Consider the following 22,056-nt stretch of genomic DNA (forward strand, 5'->3'; position numbering starts at 1 on the left):
CAACACCCAGCATGCCCGGACAGCCGTTTGCTGTCCGGGCATGCTGGGTGTTGTAGTTTTGCAACATCTGGAGGTCCGCAGGTTGAAGACCACTGGTATTGGAGGTTATACTCACGTGTCCCCGCCGCTCCGGACCGTCACCGCTGCCCTGGATGTCACCTTCCATCGATGTCGCCGTGTCCCTGAGGTGTCCCCAACGCTCCGGTAAGGCCTCTGCTTCCCCGGCATCCTCGCTCTCCGTCGTTGCCATCACGTCGCTATGCACGCCGCTCCTATTGGATGGCGGGACGGTGTGCGCAGTGATGTGATGACGTCAATGGAGAGCGCCGACGATGCAGAGGATCCCGTAGAGGACGCGCCGGAGCTCCGAGGACAGGTAAGTGATCGCCGGCGGACCACACGGGGCACCGTAAACGGCTATCCGGTGGTAGCTGAAGCAGTCTGTGCTGCCGGATAGCCGTTTATGCGATGGCCCCGACATACAAAAGCATCGTATGTTGATGCTGCCTTCAACATGCGACGGCCTCTGAGAGTGATCGTATGCTGAAATTATCGTATGTCGGGGCCATCGTAGGTCAAGGGGTCACTGTATTTTGTTACAGGACACAGACAGGCAAAAACAGGAAAAATGTATTCTGATCATGAAATGTTCATTGTCTTTACCTAATGATCCGGAGTTACTTGTATGACTGTCCAAGTTTATAACTTCATCCAGGACTGTTTCCTTGACATCTTTTTTCTTTTTCTTCCTTACAAAATCTTCCAGAGGTTTTGTCAAAGAAAGTTCTTCAGGTCTTCTAATATCTAAGACCACAAAATCAATTTAATAACTTTAGTAACATTCACAGAGACCCACAGAGATCTTATCTTGTCAGTAAATCCCATAGAGCAGTGTTTTTCCAAACAGTGTTTCTCCAGAGGCAGACTGATATCACTGATCAGTGTTATGCCAATACATGGCGCTGAAGAGTAATAGCAATCTAAAGATTTATATAAAAAGACCCTTATAGGGGCTTGGAAATTTTAAAATAACTAGTGAAAAAAGTTTTTATTTTTATATTTTTTTTATGTAAATTAGTCCCACCCCCAATAAAAAAAGAAATTGCCCCTTTTTCCCATTTAACAAATTTAAAAAAAAAAAAAGTATAAATAAACTTATTTGGTATTGCTGCATGCGTAAATGTCTGAACTATAAGAAAGGATAAAATGATCCCGTACAGTGCACGGTGTAAATGTAAAAAAAAAGAAAAGAAAAAAAACTACAATCAAAATTGCTGATTTTTGTTCACATCAAATCTAAGAATAAATTGAACAAAAAGTGAAAAAAATGTATGCAATAATAGATAGTAAAAAAAAATAAAATAAAACATATGAAGATGGGTATCATTTTAACAGCAGTGAAGTACAGAATAAAGATAACATGTCAGTTTTGTCGTAAAGTGCAATGCGTACAAATGAAACCCCCTAAAAGTTGCCAAATTATGGTTTTCTTTTTAACCCCCTTCCCCCACAAATAACATTTATTTTTTGCTTTGCCGTACATTCTGTGGTCAAATGAAAGGTGTCAAAAAAACACATGGGTCAGTAGATGGAAAAATATAAGAGTTATGGCTCTTTAAAGGCCTAGAGGGAAAAAAGAAGATGCAAATGAAGGTAATTGTGTCCTTAAAGGGGTACTCCACTGCTCAGTGTTTGCATTGAGGGGGCGGGGCCTGACTTCATGAGGGGGCGGGGCTATGATATCACAAGCTCCCAACGCCGACTCCAACAGTTTGTTTCAAATGCTGAGCAGCGGAGTACCCCTTTAAAGGGTTAGGACCCCGTGTACACAACATATGGTCAGAGAGTGGCGTTTAGGCACACTGGATCACTGTGTATCACCATACTTTTTTTTTTGCCTATATAAGAGTAGCCTGCAGCTCTTTTCCTTTTAAAGGGGTACTCCACCCCTAGACATCTTATCCCCTATCCAAAGGATAGGGGATAAGATGTCTGATCGCGGGGGTCCTGCCGCTGGGGACCCACGCAATATAGCATGCGGCACCCACCTGTTTCTTGTCCGGAAGCAATGTAGGGTCTGGGTCGTGACCACGGGAACGGAAGTCCGTGATGTCAAGACTCCGCCCCCCCGTGTGACGTCACGCCCCGTCCCCTCAATGCAAGTCTATGGGAGGGGGCGTGACGGCTGCCACGCCCCCTCCCATAGACTTGCATTGAGGGGACGGGGCATGACGTCACACGGGGGCGGAGTCATGACATCACGGACTTCCGTTCCCGTGGTCGCGACCCAGACCCTACATCGCTTCCGGACAAGAAACAGGTGGGTGTCGCATGCTATATTGGGGAGGGGGGGTCCCCAGCGGCAGGACCCCCGCGATCAGACATCTTATCCCCTATCCTTTGGATAGGGGATAAGATGTCTAGGGGTGGAGTACCCCTTTAAGTATGTTTTATGTTTTACAACTGGACATTTGCCTCTGTATACCTGTACATTGGCATATGTAGCCCATGATAAATACAGAGCCCAATAAACGGCATTAACTTAGTTTTATCCTATCTCGATTTTATTATCTCTGCACTTTGGGTCACAATCACATTGCCGTTTTTTGCAATCCTTTATTATATTTTATTAACCCTTTATTTTTTTCTTGCAGATATTGTAGACTATTTGCTGCTCTTGTCTTTTCTCTGATATAAGTTTTGAGCTATAGTCAGGAAACTAGAACTAGAAGCTGGGCATGAGGAAGCGCCAACCGGCATGAAACATTCGCCGTCGTCCAGGTGAGACGTCCCTGCTGTTTGCTGCTCTGCACGTTGCACTTTGGGGATGCCGCTGTTCATATTGGGTCTTTTCATGTACAAGACACTTTGCTGAATAAAATAGTTGCCTGAAAATCTACCTGGGTGAGTGCGATTTCTACTTCTAATCTCTTGGATTGTAGAACTAGAAGCTGAATATTTATATTTTGCAGAACAAAGGCCAACTTCTTTGCTGCCTTTTTCTCAATCGGACAAGCATAGACTTGCACTGTAATGCTGGAGTTATATCTATATTACTCAATGACATTCCTGTTCCCCCAGGGTATCTGTATTATCTGGCAGACGCTGCTATGCTATGGGTACACGCTTTCCTTTTAAGCTTGGGTTAGCATGCAGAACAATACATATTGTTATTATAGAAAACAATGAGCCATTTTATGACATTGTCTGCGTGCCTCTGAAGCTGCTCACGCAATCGCTTCTGTAGATCAGAAGAGCATGTGTAGAAGTGAATAAATAGCTTTTTTGGACACATTTCAAGATGAGCATAAACCTTTTGAGAATGGGACGCCATGAAGCCGAAATGATATGTGAGATACTGTGTAATTTTTTTTTATTCAGTTAGACTGGTGACACATCATTTTTAAGGCATTTTAACCTGCATTATTTTATTTTATTTTATTTTTTTAAAGGAAAAAGCTGTGGCCAGAGGTTACAGAACAAACAGCAGTCGAATCCAGCAGGTGCAGTTAAAAAGACTTCATATTTTATCTTCTTTGTCCAAACATTATAGAAACACAGACGTGTTTCTGGCACCTAGATGGCCTTACTCATAACTAAGGGTACCAAGGTGCAAGAAACGTGTCACTGTGTTGTGACTGAATGGCGATTTCTGTAATGTTTGGACAAGGTAAATAAAATTTGAAGTCTTTTTCATTGCACCTGCTGGATCCAACTGCTGTTTGTTCTATGATCTGTGACGTGTCCAGGATCGGGGATCTAGGAACCAAGCAATTGTCAGTGGAGACTGGACTGGAGACTGTAGTGTGGTGAGCTGGACAAAACTCTTTTTATCTACTATTGTGACCAGATGTTACCTGAACATAGAGACTTTGAATACTTTATCTACAGCTTTTTTCTTACATTTTAGTGCATTTTTAGCAGTTTTTAAAAATGCATCATTTCCTGAAAGTGACATTCCCCCCCCCCCCCCCCCCCCTCATGGTTAACAGCGTTTTCTTCCTGTAGATCTCTGTGGGGTTTTTTCCTGCTTAAAAAATGCATATGTAAGGGTGGGTACACATAGGCATACAGAAGAAGATTTATCAAGGGATTTATAGGGTTTATTTTACTTACACATAAGCAACTTTTTGTGTGACTTTTGTGCGTAAGCAAAAAATACCAGTCAGCTTACCTAAGTAATTTTCAGTTTTCACTTTGCAGTGTTCGGGAATTTATCAATTGCGAAAGTCGCACGTAACAAAAAAAAAAGTCACAAACCCCCTTCAAAAAGTCACAAGTGTAAGCCAGTTGTGAATGTGCCTGTTTGTCCTCTGCACCCTTGGATTTGAATAAAGACACCGTGGAACTGAGTGAGTAGCCTTCACTTTCTTTCTTATTTGTCTGGATCTACAACAGCTTTGTCACTTGGGACTTGAGCACCGCTCGTACGGACTTTCTCATCAGCTGCGGCAGCAGTGCATCATTGCCATAGGGGTTCTGTGCATACTCCAGCAAGGACTAAGGGTGGGAGTGCCGACTTCATCTCATTTTACTGTAAGCCAGGTTAGACCTGGCTTACAAACCTGCTTTTGACAGGACTTTTAAAAAGTCCCACAAAAAGTCGCAGGGGCAACTTTTTGCGCACCTCCGCTCCCCGGCACCCGTTCACAGCTACCACCCGCCCGCTAGCTGTTGGGACTACAACTCTTAGCATGTCCTTACTGTAAGGGCATGCTGGGAATTGTAGTCCTGTAATAGCTAGCGGGCAGGTGGCCGGGGAGCAGAGCTGCGCAAAAAGTTGCACACAAAGCCGCAACTGCGGCTTTGTGTGCGATTTTTGCGTAGCTCCGCTCCCCGGCGACCCACCCACATCTATCACTCACCTGCTAGCTGTTACAGAACCACAATTTCCAGCATGCCCTTACAGTGAGGACATGCTGGTAGTTATAGTTACAACAGCTAGTGGCCAGGTGATAGATGCGGTCGGGTGGCCGGGAGCAGAGCCGGTGATGTAAGGTTTACCTCGATTCGTAGAAAACTTAGAGTGCATGCGCAGCACTTCGCTGACAGCATGGGGCTAACTTAGGCAGCATTGAGAGTGTAGCCCTGCACATGCGCAGTTGTCCATACCGCACAAGCAGTTTCTATGATTCGTAGAAAATAAGAGCACATGCAGAGGTTTCCTCCGCTATGCAGTTAGCGTAGGGAGGCTAGCGTAAGTTAGCACATGCGCAGTTGTTCAGAGTAGTTCGTGCGTGTACGTAGTAAGAGTAGGTAGCGTAGTGTAGAAGGCAGGGAGAGAGGGAAACCAGCGTAGGGTTAGTGTCCTTTAACACTAGTGTAGCGTAGCTAGCTTAGATTGTAACGTAGTTAGCGTAGCTTAGGTTTTATAGTGAAAGGAGGTAGGTCGTAGGTTTTAAAGTAAAGTAAAGAGACTACAACTCCCAGCAAGCCCAGTCATGCTGGCAGTTGTAGTTTTGCATGTTTTACAGTGAAGGGTCAACAACTCCCAGCATGCCCAGACAGCTAAAGGCTGTCAAGGCAGGATTGGAGTTGTAGTTTTACACAGGTATAGAGTGGTTAGTGTGGCATAGTGTTAGTGCAGTTTTAGCATTTTTAGCGTAGTGTAAGTGCAGTTTTAGCGTATTTAGCGTAGTGTAGTGTTAGTGCAGTATTAGCGTATTTAGCATAGTGTAGTGTTAGCGCAGTTTTAGCATAGTTAGCGTAGCCTAGTGTTAGCACAGTATTAGTGTAGTTAGTGTAGTGTTAGCGCAGTTTTTAGTGTAGTTAGCATAGCGTAGTGTTAGTGCAGTATTAGGCGATTTAGCATAGTGTAGTGTTAGCGCAGTATTAGCGTATTTAGCGTAGTGTAGTGTTAGCGCAGTATTAGTGTAGTGTAGTGTTAGTGCAGATTATGTGTAGTTAGCATAGCGTAGTGTTAGCGCAGTTTTAGTGTAGTTAGCGTAGCGTAGTGTTAGCACAGTATTAGCATATTTAGCGTAGTGTAGTTTTAGCACAGAATTAGCATATTTAGCGTAGTGTAGATTTAGCGCAGTTTTAGAGTAGTTAGCGTAGCTTAGTGTTAGCGCAGTATAAGTGTAGTTAGTGTGGCATACTGTTAGCACAGTATTAGTGTAGTTAGTGTAGCATAGTGTTAGCGCAGTTTTAGCATGGTTAGCGTAGCGTAGTGTTAGCGCAGTATTAGTGTATTTAGCGTAGTGTAGTGTTAGCGCAGTTTTAGAGTAGTTAACGTAGCGTAGTGTTAGCACATTTTTAGCATAGTTAGAGTAGCGTAGTGTTAGCGCAGTATTAGTGTAGATAGTGTTAGCGCAGTATTAGCATATTTAGTGTAGTGTAGTGTTAGAGCAGTTTTAGCATATTTAGCATAGCGTAGTGATGGTGTTGTCTTAGAGTAGTTAGAATAGCATAGGGTTAGCTTAGTTTTAGCATAGTTAGCGTAGCGTAGTGTTAGCGTAGTTTTACACAGGTGTAGTGTAGTTAGCGTAGTGTAGTATTAGTGTAGCATTACACAGGTGTAGTGTAGTTAGCGTAGCGTAGTGTTAGCGTAGTTTTACACAGGTGTAGTGTAGTTAGCGTAGTGTAGTGTTAGCGTAGTTTTACACAGGTGTAGTGTAGTTAGCGTAGTGTAGTGTTAGTGTAGCATTACACAGATGTAGTGTAGTTAGCGTAGTGTAGTATTAGTGTAGCATTACACAGGTGTAGTGTAGTTAGCGTAGTGTAGTGTTAGTGTAGCATTACACAGATGTAGTGTAGTTAGCGTAGTGTAGTATTAGTGTAGCATTACACAGGTGTAGTGTAGTTAGCGTAGTGTAGTGTTAGTGTAGTATTACACAGGTGTAGTGTAGTTAGCGTAGTGTAGTGTTAGTGTAGTATTACACAGGTGTAGCGTAGTTAGCATTGCGTGGTGTTAGCGCAGTTTTACACAGGTGTAGTGTAGCTAACTTAGTTTTACAGGCAGATAAAGTGTAGTTTAGAGAGTGGAGCGTAGGGTGTAGTTTAGCTTAGTAATATAGTGAAGGGGCTACAACTCCCAGCATGCCCAGACAGCCAAAGGCAGGATTGGAGTTGTAGTTTTCAAAAGTAGCAGTGGCAATTGCACTCTACTATGTTCATGTAGCAGAGGCCATTGTACTCTGCTACGTTAACGCACAGAAGTGAGTACGTCCTTGTACATTAAAGTAGCAGAGGCCATTGCGCCCTGAGCTGTGCTAGTTAGTTCATTAGGGGTATACTGTAATCAGAAGGCCACTTACCCACCTCCCTTCCTGCTCCGTCACTAGATGTGGAGCAACACTGGAAGATGACTGGAACAGAGGTGGTAAGTTAGGCTCTCCAGGGGAAGAACCCCCAAAAATGTACTAACCCATTTTTTTGTGTGTTTTTCTTCTCTTCTCATTTCAGATACATGAATGCCGAGGACTACGTCGGATTCGGTGGATTACAACGATGACCTGCATTTTTTTTGTTTTGTTTTTGCTGCAGATTTTATGCTGTAGATTTCAGTGGAAACTAAATGAGTGAACACTGCTTTAAATCTGCAGCATCAAATCCTGAGCATCAAACATGCACAGGATTCTGTACGTGTGAATAGACCCTTAATGTGTTTAGGGTACATTTAAATGATGTTTTATATAAAAGGAAAACAGCCATCGGCTGTCCGGGCATGCTAGGAGTTGTAGTTTTGCAACAGCTGGAGGCACACTTTTTGGAAAACACTGATGTATAAGAAGATGCTATAACTTTTTGTCGTCAAAATGTAAAATTTAGCCTGAGCTTTAGTACCTCTATTTATATAAAAGTCATGGGGAGGGGGGGGGGGGGGGGGTAGATTTGTCAAAACCTGTCCAAAGGAAAGGTTGCTGAGATGCCCATAGCAACCAATCAGATCGCTTCTTTCATTTTTCAGAGGCCTTTTCAAAACTGAAAGAAACGATCTGATTGGTTGCTATGGGCATCTCAGCATCTTTTCCTCTGAACAGGTTTTGATAAATCTCCCTCATTGTTTATATAGCATGAATGTGGATATAATGGGGGAGATTTATCAAAAACTGTCCAGAGAAAAAGTTGCTGAGTTGTCCATAGCAACCAATGAGATCGCTTCTTCAATTTTTGAAAAGGCCTCAGAAAAATGAAAGCAGCGATCTGATTGGTTGCTATGGGCAACTCAGCAACGTTTCCTCTGGACAGGCTTTGATAAATCTCCCCCAATGTCATTTTTTTACACTTACTCAATGTTTTACAGATTTCTGAAACGGCTTTGAACACCAGGGAGGAGAAGCTGACTTTAAGTCTGACGGTTTTCATATTTGGCAGTCGAAGACGTAGAAGCTTGTGCTGTGGAGTGAAGAAAAGCTTTGCGTTCGCTTGTACTCCATATTTGTCCAGCGTCCAATGAGTCTTCAGCAGCCAGCAGTTTTTTTGTTCCCACCATAGTGCGTAGTCCGACCAGTCCCTGGACACACCTAGACACAAACAAGAAAATAAAGTCAACGCAAGCTTTAGGCTATGTTCACAAAGTGGAATTTGTGAGCAGAATTCCACTCAGACATTCAGCTGCAGCAGAGTCTCATTGATATCAATGGGATTCTGTTGCACTGTGCACACGGCGGAATTTCCGCGGTAGAGGTGTTTGCCATGGAAATCCCAATTCTGTCGTCTGCAGAAAGTATAGTCATGTCTATTCTTTCTGCGGATTCCATTTGGAAATGCATTGCCGCTGGATCATTCAAATGTGCGGAATGACTGCTAGTGTTTTCCGGGCAGACACTCCACACAGAATTGCTCGTGTGAACTATAGCCTTAAAATTAACAATTTTTTTTTCACAATTTTATCGACAATGTGAAAGGGAAGACTTTCTGACATCTGTCCTCCAGAAAACTCAACAAGACATGTAAATTTTTTCCCAAAGGACAGCAGATAGAAATTGAATGGATCTTTAACAGGTTTAATGTGGGCAAGACCAGGGAGCAGAATTTAAAGGGGTATTCCAGGAAAAAACTTTTTTATATATATCAACTGGCTCCAGAAAGTTAAACAGATTTGTAAATGACTTCTATTAAAAAATCTTAATCCTTTCAGTACTTATGAGCTTCTGAAGTTAAGGTTGTTCTTTTCTGTCTAAGTAATCTCTGATGACACGTGTCTCGGGAACCGCTCAGTTTAGAAGCAAATTCCCATAGCAAACCTCTTCTAAACTGGGCGTTTCCTGAGACACGTGTCATCAGAGATTACTTAGACAGAAAAGAACAACCTAAACTTCAGAAGCTCATAAGTACTGAAAGGATTAAGATTTTTTAATAGAAGTAATTTACAAATCTGTTTAACTTTCTGGAGCCAGTTGATTTATATATATATATATATATATATATATATATATATATATATATATAAAAGTTTTTTCCTGGATAACCCCTTTAAATAGACACTGTCATTTGAACAAACTTTTGCTAGATTAATAAAATAATATAGACAAATATAGAGAAACTTTGTAATATATCTTATTAGACAAAAATGCTTCTTTCTCCTGTTATCAAACTTTTCCCCTCCCATTCCACTGTAAAAGCCCTCTCTGAAAATCAGCTCAGCTTTGTCCTGTGTCTGCAAGACAAGCAGACAAAGTCTATGGAGGGGGGGGGGGGGGAGGAGGGTACTCCGCCCACCAGCTCTGGGAGAACTGCAGATAAGAGATAAAGCCTACAGAGCAGAAATCTGCTGAAAATTTTTTATATACAAGTTATATAGTGGCCACTAGTGCTGCTTCTCCTGTACAGATACAGGGCAGCTTATCCTGAAAAGTCACCTAAAACCACAGGTACGCTTTAAGGTGTTATATATTAATGTCCTAAAGTTTTCATGAAAAATTGAGTCTTTGGTCTGAAAAATGAACAGATGAAAGTGAGTACAGTGAAATGTTTAGTCAGTGTTGGGCTAGGAACAACTAGACATTATAAGCAGAGGTGCTGAGGTTAACTTGTAGTGAGCTTAAATGTCACTGGAAGTCATAAACAGTTGAATATTTTAAAGAATTCCTTCTCTTTTTCCATAGCATGACTAGAAGACGCACAACAAAACAAATTAAAAACAAACGTGGATAGGAGTCAATGTTTTTGACAGAATTATTGTGAAATTGGCTAAAAGAAATAGAAATTGTATATAAAAAAGCCAAATAAAAACGCTAAAGGTAAAGAGTATTTTGCTCATGATTTTGAACAGTATCAGAGTGGAAAGAACACAAGAAAAAATTGCTCATTTTTTTGTCTGCTGCAAATTGTACCTGCAGATTTGCTGCCGCAGTCGCTCATTATGTTGTGGATTTGGGATTGATTTTACCACATTCTGTGTACAGGGGTAAGATCTATGGGGACTCTGAAAGAAATCTGCATGTAATGCATGCAGATTTTGCTGTGTTTTTGTGACATATCTGCATTGAATAAAATTCTGATGCTTGTGGAATCACCGTAATGAAGATGTATTCAACATCAGGAGCTGTAAATATGCGCTATAAGAATTGTGAATTTATGGAACTGTCTACCTCAGGAACTCGTCAAAACAGTTGATGGCTTCAAAAAAAGCTTAGATATCTTCTTAGAACAAAATAACATTAATGTATATGTAGAAATATAGAATCACATCCCCTTCATTCATTCATCGTATCCCCTCCTTGGTTGATGTCTTTACCGCTCACTGTACTCTTCTTGCATTGCACTGTTTGTTGTTTGTTTATTATATTGAAAACAATAAAAACTGAATTGAACTTGATAAACATTCCAAGCTATACAGTGGTCCGTCAACATACGATGGGAATCCGTTCCAAATGGACCATCGTTTGTTGAAACCATCGTATGCTGAGGGACCTGTGCAATGTAAAGTATAGGTCAGTGGTCTACAACCTGCTGATTTCCAAATGTTGCAAAACTACAACACCCAGCATGCCCGGACAGCCAACGGCTGTCCGGGCATGCTGGGAGTTGTAGTTTTGCAACATCTGGAGGTCCGCAGGTTGAAGAGCACTGGTATTGGAGGTTATACTCATGTGTCCCCGCCGCTCTGGACCATCACCGCTGCCCGGGATGTCGCCTTCCATCGCTGTCGCCGCGTCCCCGTGGTGTCCCCGACGCTCCGGCAAGGCCTCTGCTTCCCCGGCATCCTCGCTCTCCATCGCCCCCATCACGTCGCTACGCACACTGCTCCTATTGGATGACGGGACGGCGTGCGCAGCGACGTGATGACGACGATGGAAAGCGCCGACGATGCAGCGGATCCCGAAGAGGACGCGCCAGAGCCCCGAGGACAGGTAAGTGATCGTCAGCGGACCACACGGGGCACCGTAAATGGCTATATGGCGGCAGCTGAAGCAGTCTGCGCTGCCGGATAGCCGTTTATGCGATGGCCTCGTATGTTGATGCTGCCTTCAACATGCGATGGCCTCTGAGAGGCCATCGTATCTTGGAATGATCCTATGTCGGGGCCATCGTAGGTTGGGGGGTCACTGTACATGTTAAGGTCCTTGAGGCTATGTTCACATGTCAGAATGTCTGCACCGAAAATCTCTGTGTGGACATTCTGGAGACTGCGGGTGCTAACGATCTCCAGACGCTAAGACCACACAGGAATTTTCCGTCTCATAGACAGCTGTGCATTCTGTGCGGAGTTCATTTTTTCTGCTGACACAGAATTCGGAATTTCTGTGCTGGAAACATCTGGCATGGAAATTCCGTCGTGTGCACAGCGCAGCAGAATCCTGTTGAATTCAACGAGACTCTGCTGCAACGGAATTTCCGTGCAGAATTCCAAGCAGAATTTCAAATTCAGAGGTGTATTCATAGCCCTACTCTTTCCTCGAAAGTTTTATCCTAAAGTCCATTTACTAGTTTAGTAGCTGAATGTCCCAATTTTTTTTTTTTTTTTTACAGGAACTTCATGCTTTATGTTCTGCTAAAGCAATACAGCCAGGAAAACTACTAAAAGCTAACTGAGCATTGAATGCACAATGTAATACACACAAGAAAGCACTAGATAAAGTATATACTGTACAGTATAGTATTCAGTTTCTGATACTTTAAAGGTTTACAATTCATTTCCTTTCATGCCTAAGGCTCAGAGATTAAGTAGCTTCTAGAATAAAGTGACATCGAGGAAGGTTTTCATTGTGTGGAAGACATTACCTCGAGGCCATTCGTTCCTTTTGGTAAAACAATACCTAAAATACATAAACTCTGAGATACTCCACCTGCGCATTGTTACTCAATGTGTAATGTGATCCATTGTGTATTGATAAGTCTCAGCCCTGGTTATTCACAGTATACTCATCTAGTATGTCGTATTATAGGGCAACAAAAAATGTGATAGATCTGTAGCTAATAGCTGAGCTTTCCTTTACCTGGGGCAAAGATTCAGTTCACTAGCCCTGTATCCAAATACTTTCACTAGTATAGAGTGGTGTGTTGGTGCACTATTGACATTCACCACCCCAGGGCACATACTTTGTCTACCCCTTTTCCTTTAGCCACGCCCATATTAGGCCATCTTCATACGATGGAATTTCTGAGCAGAATCCAGCGGAAAAATTCTGATGCAGAGTCCCATTGTTTTCAATGGGCTTCTGGTGCATCGTGCACATGGAAGAATTTTCATGGCATGTCAATTCTTTCAGCGGAATCCACCCAGAAATGCATTGCCATGGAGATGGCGCATTTCTGAGTGGTCCAAACACCGGCATGTTCTGCCAGTGCCTGCTATTTACGGAATGTCCGCCCATGTTTTCCGGGTGAACATTCCACAAATATTCTGTCTTAAAGGAAAACTGTCACATGTTTGCTCCCGCGCTAACCACAGGTACTGACGGATAATGCGGGAGACGATGATTCCTATGATCCCTACATTGGCCAGATCCGCCCGGCCCTTCGCCCGCAATCTTAGTTTTAATATACCTGGAAATTTGGTTGTAACTGGCATGGGCGTGATTTCTTTAGCTTAACTTGCACTGATGACAGTGCCGCCCGTCCGCAGCGCCGGCCGCTAATGAATATTCATCCCCCCTCCCTCCAGCTCTCCCTCTCTTTGCCGCTCCTAACTGGACTTCACTGCGCATGTCAGGAAGCGGCGCATGTGCCGTGAAGACCAGTTAGGAGCGGCGAAGAGAGGGAGAGCTGGAGGGAGGGGATGAATATTCATAAGCCGGCGGCGCTGCGGACGGGCGGCGCTGACGTCAGTGCAAGTTAAGCTACAGAAACCCTGCCCGTGCCAGTTACAGCCAGATTTCCAGGTATATTAAAACTAAGATTGCGGGCGAACGGCCGGGCGGATCCGGCCAAGGTAGGGATCATAGGAATCAGCGTCTCCCGCACTATCCGTCAGTACCTGTGGTTAGCGCGGGAGCAAACATGTGACAGTTTTCCTTTAAGGAAAAGACAACCAGCAATCAGGTTACTACACATGATCATGATACTAAATATTATATTATGTGATCTTTCTTAAACTGTAACCATAAGTGACTTTGTATAGCTTAAAGGGGTACTCCGGTGGAAAACTTTTTTTTTACTCAACTGGTGCCAGAAAGTTAAACAGATGAGATACTGAGCAACATATAACAGTTTTGTTTTTTGGGTGATCTTACAGGTACGCTTTAATGCAATATGACCAGTGCATAAAATAACTTTATTTAGAATATACAGTAAGTGCATGGCTCGGGAACTGCCCAGGACTGAGGTAGGGTAAGTATCACTTGTTTGGCCAACATTGCTCTTTTAAAAAAAATAATGAAAAGTAAACAGGCCTGACATCATACAGTAGTAAATATTGTGGTATACAGGAATACATACCGATTTGTTCTACCAGTTTGAACATTACTCCACCTATATGAAGGTCTCCAGACACTCTTATTGTGACGCTTTGATTTTCTGACTCATTCTGTTGGTCGACAGTCACACAAAGCTCCCATGATGCTGGCCCAACAGCGGCTGTGTGAGTCATCTTGGAAAGCTTAGCGACCTTTGAAGAACTATAGGCAAATAAAAAAAAGTCTTAGGCTACATATAGGTTTGGTAGATTTGTTTTAGACTTTTGTCAACATAGTGCAGTACAATACATAGAAATAATGTTTTAAAAACCCCATCACATGCAGTGGATTTATGTGCTCTGATCTGCAGGCTGACTATTTGGTGACTAATTTTGTAGAACACTTACTGTAGATGGGAAAAAAAACATTCCAACAGTTATTTGCATCCCTTGGATCTTAAACAGTTGTATAGCTACAGCTATTGTCATGTCCTGAAAGCCCCTTACAGAGATTAAAATAAGTATTGAACATGTCACCATTTTTTTTACTAAATATATTTACAAAGGTGGCTATTGACATTAAATTTTCACCAGATGTTGGTAACAACCCAAGTAATTCATACATACAAAGAAACTAAAACAAATAAGCTTAAAAATTAAGTAATCTGTATTAATGTGAAATGACACGGGGAAATAGTATTGAACACATGAAGAAAGAGAGATGCAAAAGGGCATGGAAAGCCAAGACAACAGCTGAAATCTATCAGTAATTAAAAAGCAATCCAGACCCTTGTCATTGCAAATTATTATCAGCTGGTTCAGTCCCAACTGAAGAGACAGCCCAAGCAAAGCAAAGAGCTGTCTCAAGAAATTCACAATCTAATTGTCACAAAACATAACTATAGCTTTGGTTACAGGCGCATTTCTATGCTTCTGAATGTTCCAGTGAGCACTGTTTAGGCCATAATATGGAAATAGAAAAACTATCATTTCACCATAACTTTGCTTCAGGCAGGTGCTTCTCACAACATTTTTGACAGAGGAGAAAAGAATAATCAGAAGAGTTGTCTAAGAGCCGAGGACACTTGTGTCACACTAGACACATCTCACAATGGGTAAAAGCAAAGAGCTGTTTCGAGACCCTTACAACCCCATTGTTGCAAATAACAATGGTGTTGGTTACAGGTGCATTTCTATGCTTCTGAATGTTCCAGTGAGCTCTGTTGAGGCCATAATATGGAAGTGGAAAGACAATCATTTCACCATAAATTTGGCCAGGTAGGTGCTCCTCTGCCAGGTAGGTGCTCCTCACAAGAGCTAAGGACACTTGTGGAGAGCTTAAAAAAGACCTGGATTTAGCAGGTACTGTTGTCTCAAAGAAACTGTATTTAGTGAGATAAATGGTTGAATACTTATTTCCCCCGCTGTAGCTTTGTGCAAGAGCCTGTTGTTGTACAATAAATTGGCAGCCAAATTTCATAGACTAATAGTTTTAAAGGGATTGAAACCGACCTCACATATTGATGTGTAGAAGAGTCAACATGTAATTCAGTAGTGATATCCTCTGATTATTGAATGTACACATCATTACTACTAAGGCTGCTTTCACACTATGAAGTTCCTCCGTTTTAAAGTCCCGTTATAATGTCCCGTTATGAAAATCCTTAACAACGGCCGTTAAACGGCCGATACAAAAACCCATTAAAGTCTATGGGATTTTTACATTAGCCATTTTTAACCTGTCATAGCCCGTTATGAATAACGTTACATGCACTATTTTTCTCCCGTCACAAATTCATAACAGGGTGACAGGTTAAAACGGATAATTTAAAAATCCCATAGACTTTAATGGGATTTTTTAATGGCCATTAGTGCAGTCTTTAGTTGAGAGCACTAAAATCAGGGCCCAAGTTCAGCAGGAATGCATGGGAACTGAGTTCCTGCACATTTTCCAGAGCAGGAACACTGTTCCCATTAGCAGGAGTTTTGCAGGACCAGCCCTTGAGTGGAAATCTTGGGTGAGTTCCTGCACTTTTTGCCCAGGACTTGACCCCTGACTACAATCATAGCGTCACCAGCATTGAAGATAAAAAAAAAAATACATGGCGCAAGGCAAGGTGCAAAATGATGTGAAAGAAAAGAAGACAAACTAAGCAAATATCACTACTAGATAATAAGGTAAGTTCTTAGCATATACTCAACATCATTTCAAGAATTTGGCCTCATGGGCACATCAGGATTATAGAGCGATACATGGATTCCCTGTGACTCTGGACTCCATACAACAAATAATCATATATATATTTAAAAAAAAAAAAATATTTGGGTTAAATGAGTACTGTCAGAATCGAAAACTTTTTAGCAAAACATTAAAGGGGTACTGCAGCGAAAGGTAACTTACCCCCTTTCCACAAGACAGGGGATAAAGTTCAGATCACAGGGGGTCTGACAATTGGGACCTCCCACGATCTACTGCATGGGCAGAAGGAATGGGCCTTTCAGGGCACACGCTCGGGTGGAAACGTGCTCCATTCTTTCTCTATGGGAGCGCAAAAGAGGCCTGAGTACTGTACTCTAGAATCTCCCATAGAAATGAATGGAGCCCGAGCTGTCCCCAGTACATGCAGGAGATTGCGGGTAGTCCCAGCAGTCGGAGCCCCCTCGATCTGACAGGTATCCCCTTTCATGTGGATAGGGGATACGTTACCTTTTGCAGCAGTACCCCTTTAACCATTATAATTTACTTTATGATAAAATGTTATCTCCTGTTTCTAGAAATCATGGCTTTTAAAAAAGAAAATCCATTGATAACATAATCCTGTTTGGCTGCAGCATCAGTTTTGGCCTAGCTGAAGCACAGGTTGGGACAAAGGGGGAGATTTATCAAAGCCTGTGTAGAGGAAGAGTGGTACAGTTGCCCATGGCAACCAATCAGATTTTATCTTTCATTTTTAAAGAGGCCTGTGAAAAATGCAAGAGGAAATCTGATTGGTTGCCATGGGCAACTGCACCACTCTTCCTCTACACAGGCTTTGATAAATCTCCCCCAAAGTTCAGGGAGTCCAGCACCCTCAGTGGGTTACAGAGCAGCATGCAGTGATTGGATGAAGAGACTTGAACAGCACAGCAGACTCAGGGAGGAAGTGAATGCATTGTGAGTGAAGGTGGGCTCAGTGCTTCCCTCAGACAAGCCCCTTCCTCAGCAAAGGATGTAAGAATCAGTGAGCAGCAGTTTGGAGAAATTTGTGAGCCAAATACATACACTATTGTAAGACAAAAACCTCCAAGGAAAGTGGACTTCAGGCGTGATGAGCAAGAACCTTACTCTGTCCACAGTTCTGATTCTTCTGGCTGTTGCTTTAGTTGCTGCTGCTTTCGGGTATCTCCTTTGTGTATCATTATGAAGACCACCACACTCCACCAATGAGGGATTTTCTGGTGCTGAGGGCTCTATACTGATCAGCATCTACAGCTTGTCTATCAGTAACTTGACTACAGGGAGCAAAACGTTTTTTGGGAACGTAAAGCTTGAAGCTGCTGTCACTGTACTGTAAATAGGAAGTGATCCTGCTTCTCCCTGAGTTCCAAATTCAGTGAGGAGGCAAAAGAGTGGTGGGTGCAATTACTGCCACCTGCCCCCCTGTAGTCAAGTTACTGATAGACAAGCTGTAGATGCTGTGGGAAGCTGCTCAGTATAGAGCCCTCAGCACCAGCAAATCCCTCATTGGTGGAGTGTGGTGGTCTTCATAATGATAGGAGATACCCGAAAGCAGCAGCAACTAAAGCAACAGCTAGAAGAATCAGAACTGTGAACAGAGTAAGGTTCTTGCTCATCGCGCCTGAAGTCCACTTTCCTTGGAGGTTTTTGTTTTACAATTGCTACACCGGTGGCACGGCAGCAGTGGATCATTGTCACATACCATCACCCAAGTTGTGCTGGCCCATGCACAACTTGTTCTGGTAAGCGCTACTATCATCTAGTTTCTTACTTTGATTTGGCGATATTACACCATGGAGCGCTCCTTCTCTGCTTTTTTCAATACACTAGACACATAAAAAAGAAAAAAAAAGACTCGTAGAGAATCTGCATGACCTAGTGAGTAACATATAGAAATATAATTTTTTTCTGTCATATGACAGGTACACTTTAAGGATGTTGTGATGTATACAATGTTAAAAAAATATATATAAAAATAATCTAAAATAATAATTTTGTAAGAATGTGTGTGAGGGTATTGGGAATGATAATTGTTGTCCAAACAAGTGTGTGTGCCCAGCTTTTACTTTGGTTTTTTATGTTATTAGTTATCCATACTGTGTTTTTTTTATTTTTTTATTATCGTAGCTTTTCTATTGCTGGTAAGCAATGATGGGTATCTTTGAAACTACACTGCTCAAAAGAAAGGGAAACACTTAAACAAAGGGAACACTTAAACAACACAATGTAACTCCCAGTCAATGACACTTCTGTGAAATCACACTGTCCACTCAGGAAGCAACACTGATTGACAATCAATTTCATATGCTGTTGTGCAAATGGAACAGACAACAGGTGGAAATTATAGGCAATTAGCAAGACACCCCCAATAAATGAGTGGTTCTGCAAGTGGTGACCACAGACCACTTATCAGTTCCTATGCTTCCTGGCTGATGTTTTGATCACTTTTGAATGCTGGCGGTGCTTTCACTCTAGTGGTAGCATGAGACGGAGTCTACAACCCACACAAGTGGTTCAGGTAATGTCTAGGAAGGCACATCAATTCGAGCTGTGGCAAGACGGTTTGCTGTGTCTGTCAGTGTAGTGTACAGAGCATGGGGGTGCTACCAGGAGACAGGCCAGTACATCAGGAGATGTAAAGGAGGCTGTAGGAGGGCAACAACCAAATAGCAGGACTGCCACTCCACCTATGTGCAAGGAGGAGCAGGAGGAGCACTGCCAGAGCCCTGCAAAATGACCTCCAGCAGACCACAAATGTGCATGTGTCCACTCAAATGGTCAGAAACAGACTCCATGAGGGTGGTATGAGGGTCCGAAATCTACAGGTGAGGGTTGTGCTTACAGCCCAACACTGTGCAGGACGTTTGGTATTTGCCAGAGAACACCAAGATGGGCAAATTTGCCACTGGCGCCCTGTGCTCTTCACAGATGAAAGCAAGTTCACACTGAACATATATGGCAGATGTGACAGAGTCTGGAGAAGCTGTGGAGAACGTTCTGCTGCCTGCAACATCCTCCAGCATGACCGGTTTGGCGGTGGGTCAGTAATGGTGTGGGGTGTCATTTCTTTGGGGGGCCGCACATCCCTCCATGTGCTTGCCAGAGATAGCCTGACTGCCATTAGGTACCGAGATCCTCAGACCCCTTGTGAGACCATATGCTGGTGGGGTTGGCCCTGGGTTCCTCCTAATCCAAGACAATGCTAGACCTCATGTGGCTGGAGTGTGTCAGCAGTTCCTGCAAGAGGAAGGCATTGATGCTATTAAACACATCTGGGACATTATGTCTCGCTCCATCCACTAACGCCACATTGCACCACAGACTGTCCAGCCATCTCATCAGGAGCATGCCCAGTCATTGTAGGGAGGTCATACTGGCACGTGGAGGCCACACACACTACTGAGCCTCATTTTGACTTGTTTTAAGGACATTACATAAAGTTGGATCAGCCTGTAGTGTGGTTTTCCACTTTGATTTTGAGTGTGACTCCATATCCAGACCTCCATGGGTTGATAAGTTTGATTTCCATTGATAATTTTTGTGTGCTTTTGGTGTCAGCACATTCAACTATGTAAAGACAAAAATATTTCATACGATTAGTTCATTCATTCAGATCTAGGATGTGTTATCTTAGTGTTCCCTTTATTTATTTTTTAGCAGTGTACATTTGTGCACAACTTAGAGCAGTGTTTTGCAAAACTACAACTCCCAGCATGCTTGGACAGCCAAAGGCTGTCCGGGCATGCTGGGTGTTGCAGTTTTGCAACAGCTGGGGACACACGGTTTGGAAAACACTGTCCTAGAGGAATCTATAGAACCAAGTTGGGATTGTGGGTAATATCTGGCAGACAAACCATTCCAGACATCTGTTATTTTACATTTATGGTCAATTCCTCAGGTGATAGTTTACTATTGTAGTACAATGATGTTTGTATTGCACCTTTTTAGTACATACTGTATAATGTAATGTGCTGTATAAATACCGGCAATGGGGGTATGTATAGTAGTTCAGGTTAACCTATTGCTGATAGCGTTGCTATGTGTTTGCACATCTTATAAAGTCTCTAAGTTGCTAGAAATGACACTGAAGCAACGGCGTTGCCTGTACGTTCTCTATTGGAAATGCAAGATTACATGAAATCCCTCTTATTACAGCTATTGACATTCTGCAATCTGGAATTTACAGCTAAAAATATGCACAAAAGGCATTCATCCCGTTTATCTACATTCCTGATAGTATCACTCTCCTGAGGGCAGGCACCGTGAGCTCAGACTTTGAAGGAAGCATGCCTGTGCTTGTGTCTGCATGCAGTCAAACATGGAGTCCTGCAGCTATGAGAAGCTTCTGAGAACGGAGACTCCAGGAAACCACAGGATATAAGACGACCATGAATGCCGACAAAAAGAAGCAACAAGACTACCGAAAAAATGGAGGCTCATTTATGAAAACAGAGATTGTTGTCTACAGTATTAGCTATATAGGTTCTACATAAAAAATACAAAAACATCCTTTCAATTGAAATGAAATGAAGCTAACACACAATGACCTGTTACAGTACTGCTTAAAGAAAAACATTTCACATATTATGCACACATGCCAAATGTTTTGATCTGTAAGGGTCTTGAGGCTGAGACTCCCACCAATCTATAAATATAGCTTCACTCACTCTCTGTAAGGCTGGGTTCACATACGTCCAGCATCTGGATGCAACTGATGCCACAACTGATGACAAGTTGTCATCAGTTGTATGGCATCCGGAGTACATTGTTTCTGGATGCCGGACAGGGGAACCCAACAAGCTGCGTTCCCCTGACCGACGCTCTGTGTCCAACTTCCCATTCAAATGAATAGAATCAGTTCTAGCATCAGTTTCCCTCCAGTGCACACCGGAGGGAAACTATGCCGGACGTCTGATATGTGTGAACCCAGCCTTATAGTCAACTAGTTGAATACCCGGCGTTGCCCGATTTTTCCTTCCTAATCCTTGTTGGGGAGGAAAATAAACAAAGGAGGAAGCTTTTGACTTCATATCCCATCCTCATATATTGTTGTCATATCCCAACCCCATATCCCGACCTCCTATCCCGACCTCCTTTCCCAACCTCCTATCCAGTCCTCCTATCCTGACCTCCTATCCCGACCTCCTATCCAGTCCTCCTATCCTGACCACCTATCCCAACCTCCTATCCCATCCTCCTATCCCATCCTCCTATCCTGGCCTCCTATCCCGACCTCATATCTCGACCTCCTATCTCGACCTCCTATCTCGACCTCCTATCCCGACCTCCAATCCCGTCCTCCTATCCCGACCTCCTATCCCAACATCCTATCCTGTCCTCCTACCCCATCCTCCTATCCTGTCCTCCTATCTCGACCTCCTACCCCGTCCTCCTACCCCATCCTCCTATCCCGTCCATCTATCCCGACCTTCTATCTCAACCTCCTATCTCGACCTCCTATCCTGACCTCCTATCCCATCCTCCTATTTCGACCTCCTATCCCGACCTCCTGTCCCATCCTTCTATCCCGTCCTCATATCCTGGCCTCCTATCCTGGCCTCATATCCCGTCCTCATATCTCGACCTCCTATCTCGACCTCGTATCTCGACCTCCTATCCCGACCTCCTATCTCGACCTCCTATCCCGACCTCCTATCCCGACCTCCTATTTCGACCTCCTATCTCGACCTCCTATACCGACCTCCCATCCCGTCCTCATATCTGTAATATGTGTACCAGGTATTGAAATATCTCCAGCCGTATGGAAGTTATGTGGGAACAAAATTTTGTCATGGGATCAGGGCTGGCAGCCGCCTAGAGCACCCTCTTGATGGGGGGGGGGGGAGTTGTGCCGCTCTGCCTGCCGCAAGAAAGTTAAACAACCACAAAATCTGAACCACTCACTCAGCCAGCAGCATGATGAGGAGGTTTGTTACAGTGTGTCACCCCAGCAGTAAGCTAATTACATGTGGAGGGGGCTTGTTACAGTGGGTCACCCCAGTAGTAAAAGGGCATGTTAAAGGGTGGGCCAAAAAGTGGAGTCAAGGGGGCGCTAAAT

The 22,056-nt window shown here is 43.2% G+C and overlaps 1 protein-coding gene across 5 annotated transcripts in view; it reads right to left on the reverse strand.

Moving 5' to 3' along the window:
- Positions 1-22,056, reverse strand: part of FERMT1 (FERM domain containing kindlin 1) — a 125,697-nt gene that overhangs the window by 36,964 nt on the left and 66,677 nt on the right. For 2 of the 5 annotated variants that reach the window (XM_056567829.1, XM_056567828.1), the window contains 3 exons: positions 13,825-14,003; positions 8,232-8,465; positions 664-804 (listed from right to left, as the gene is read on the reverse strand). In XM_056567829.1, the coding sequence (XP_056423804.1) occupies positions 664-804; positions 8,232-8,465; positions 13,825-13,975 (526 nt within the window). In that variant the 5' untranslated portion in view covers positions 13,976-14,003. Of the gene's footprint in view, positions 1-663; positions 805-8,231; positions 8,466-13,824; positions 14,004-15,982; positions 16,004-16,524; positions 16,545-17,769; positions 17,776-22,056 lie in introns of those variants that run through there. The other 3 variants (XM_056567831.1, XM_056567830.1, XM_056567827.1) reach the window with 3 other exon arrangements.

Source organism: Hyla sarda, chromosome 3 (assembly GCF_029499605.1).
Source record: "Hyla sarda isolate aHylSar1 chromosome 3, aHylSar1.hap1, whole genome shotgun sequence".
NCBI lineage: Eukaryota > Metazoa > Chordata > Amphibia > Anura > Hylidae > Hyla > Hyla sarda.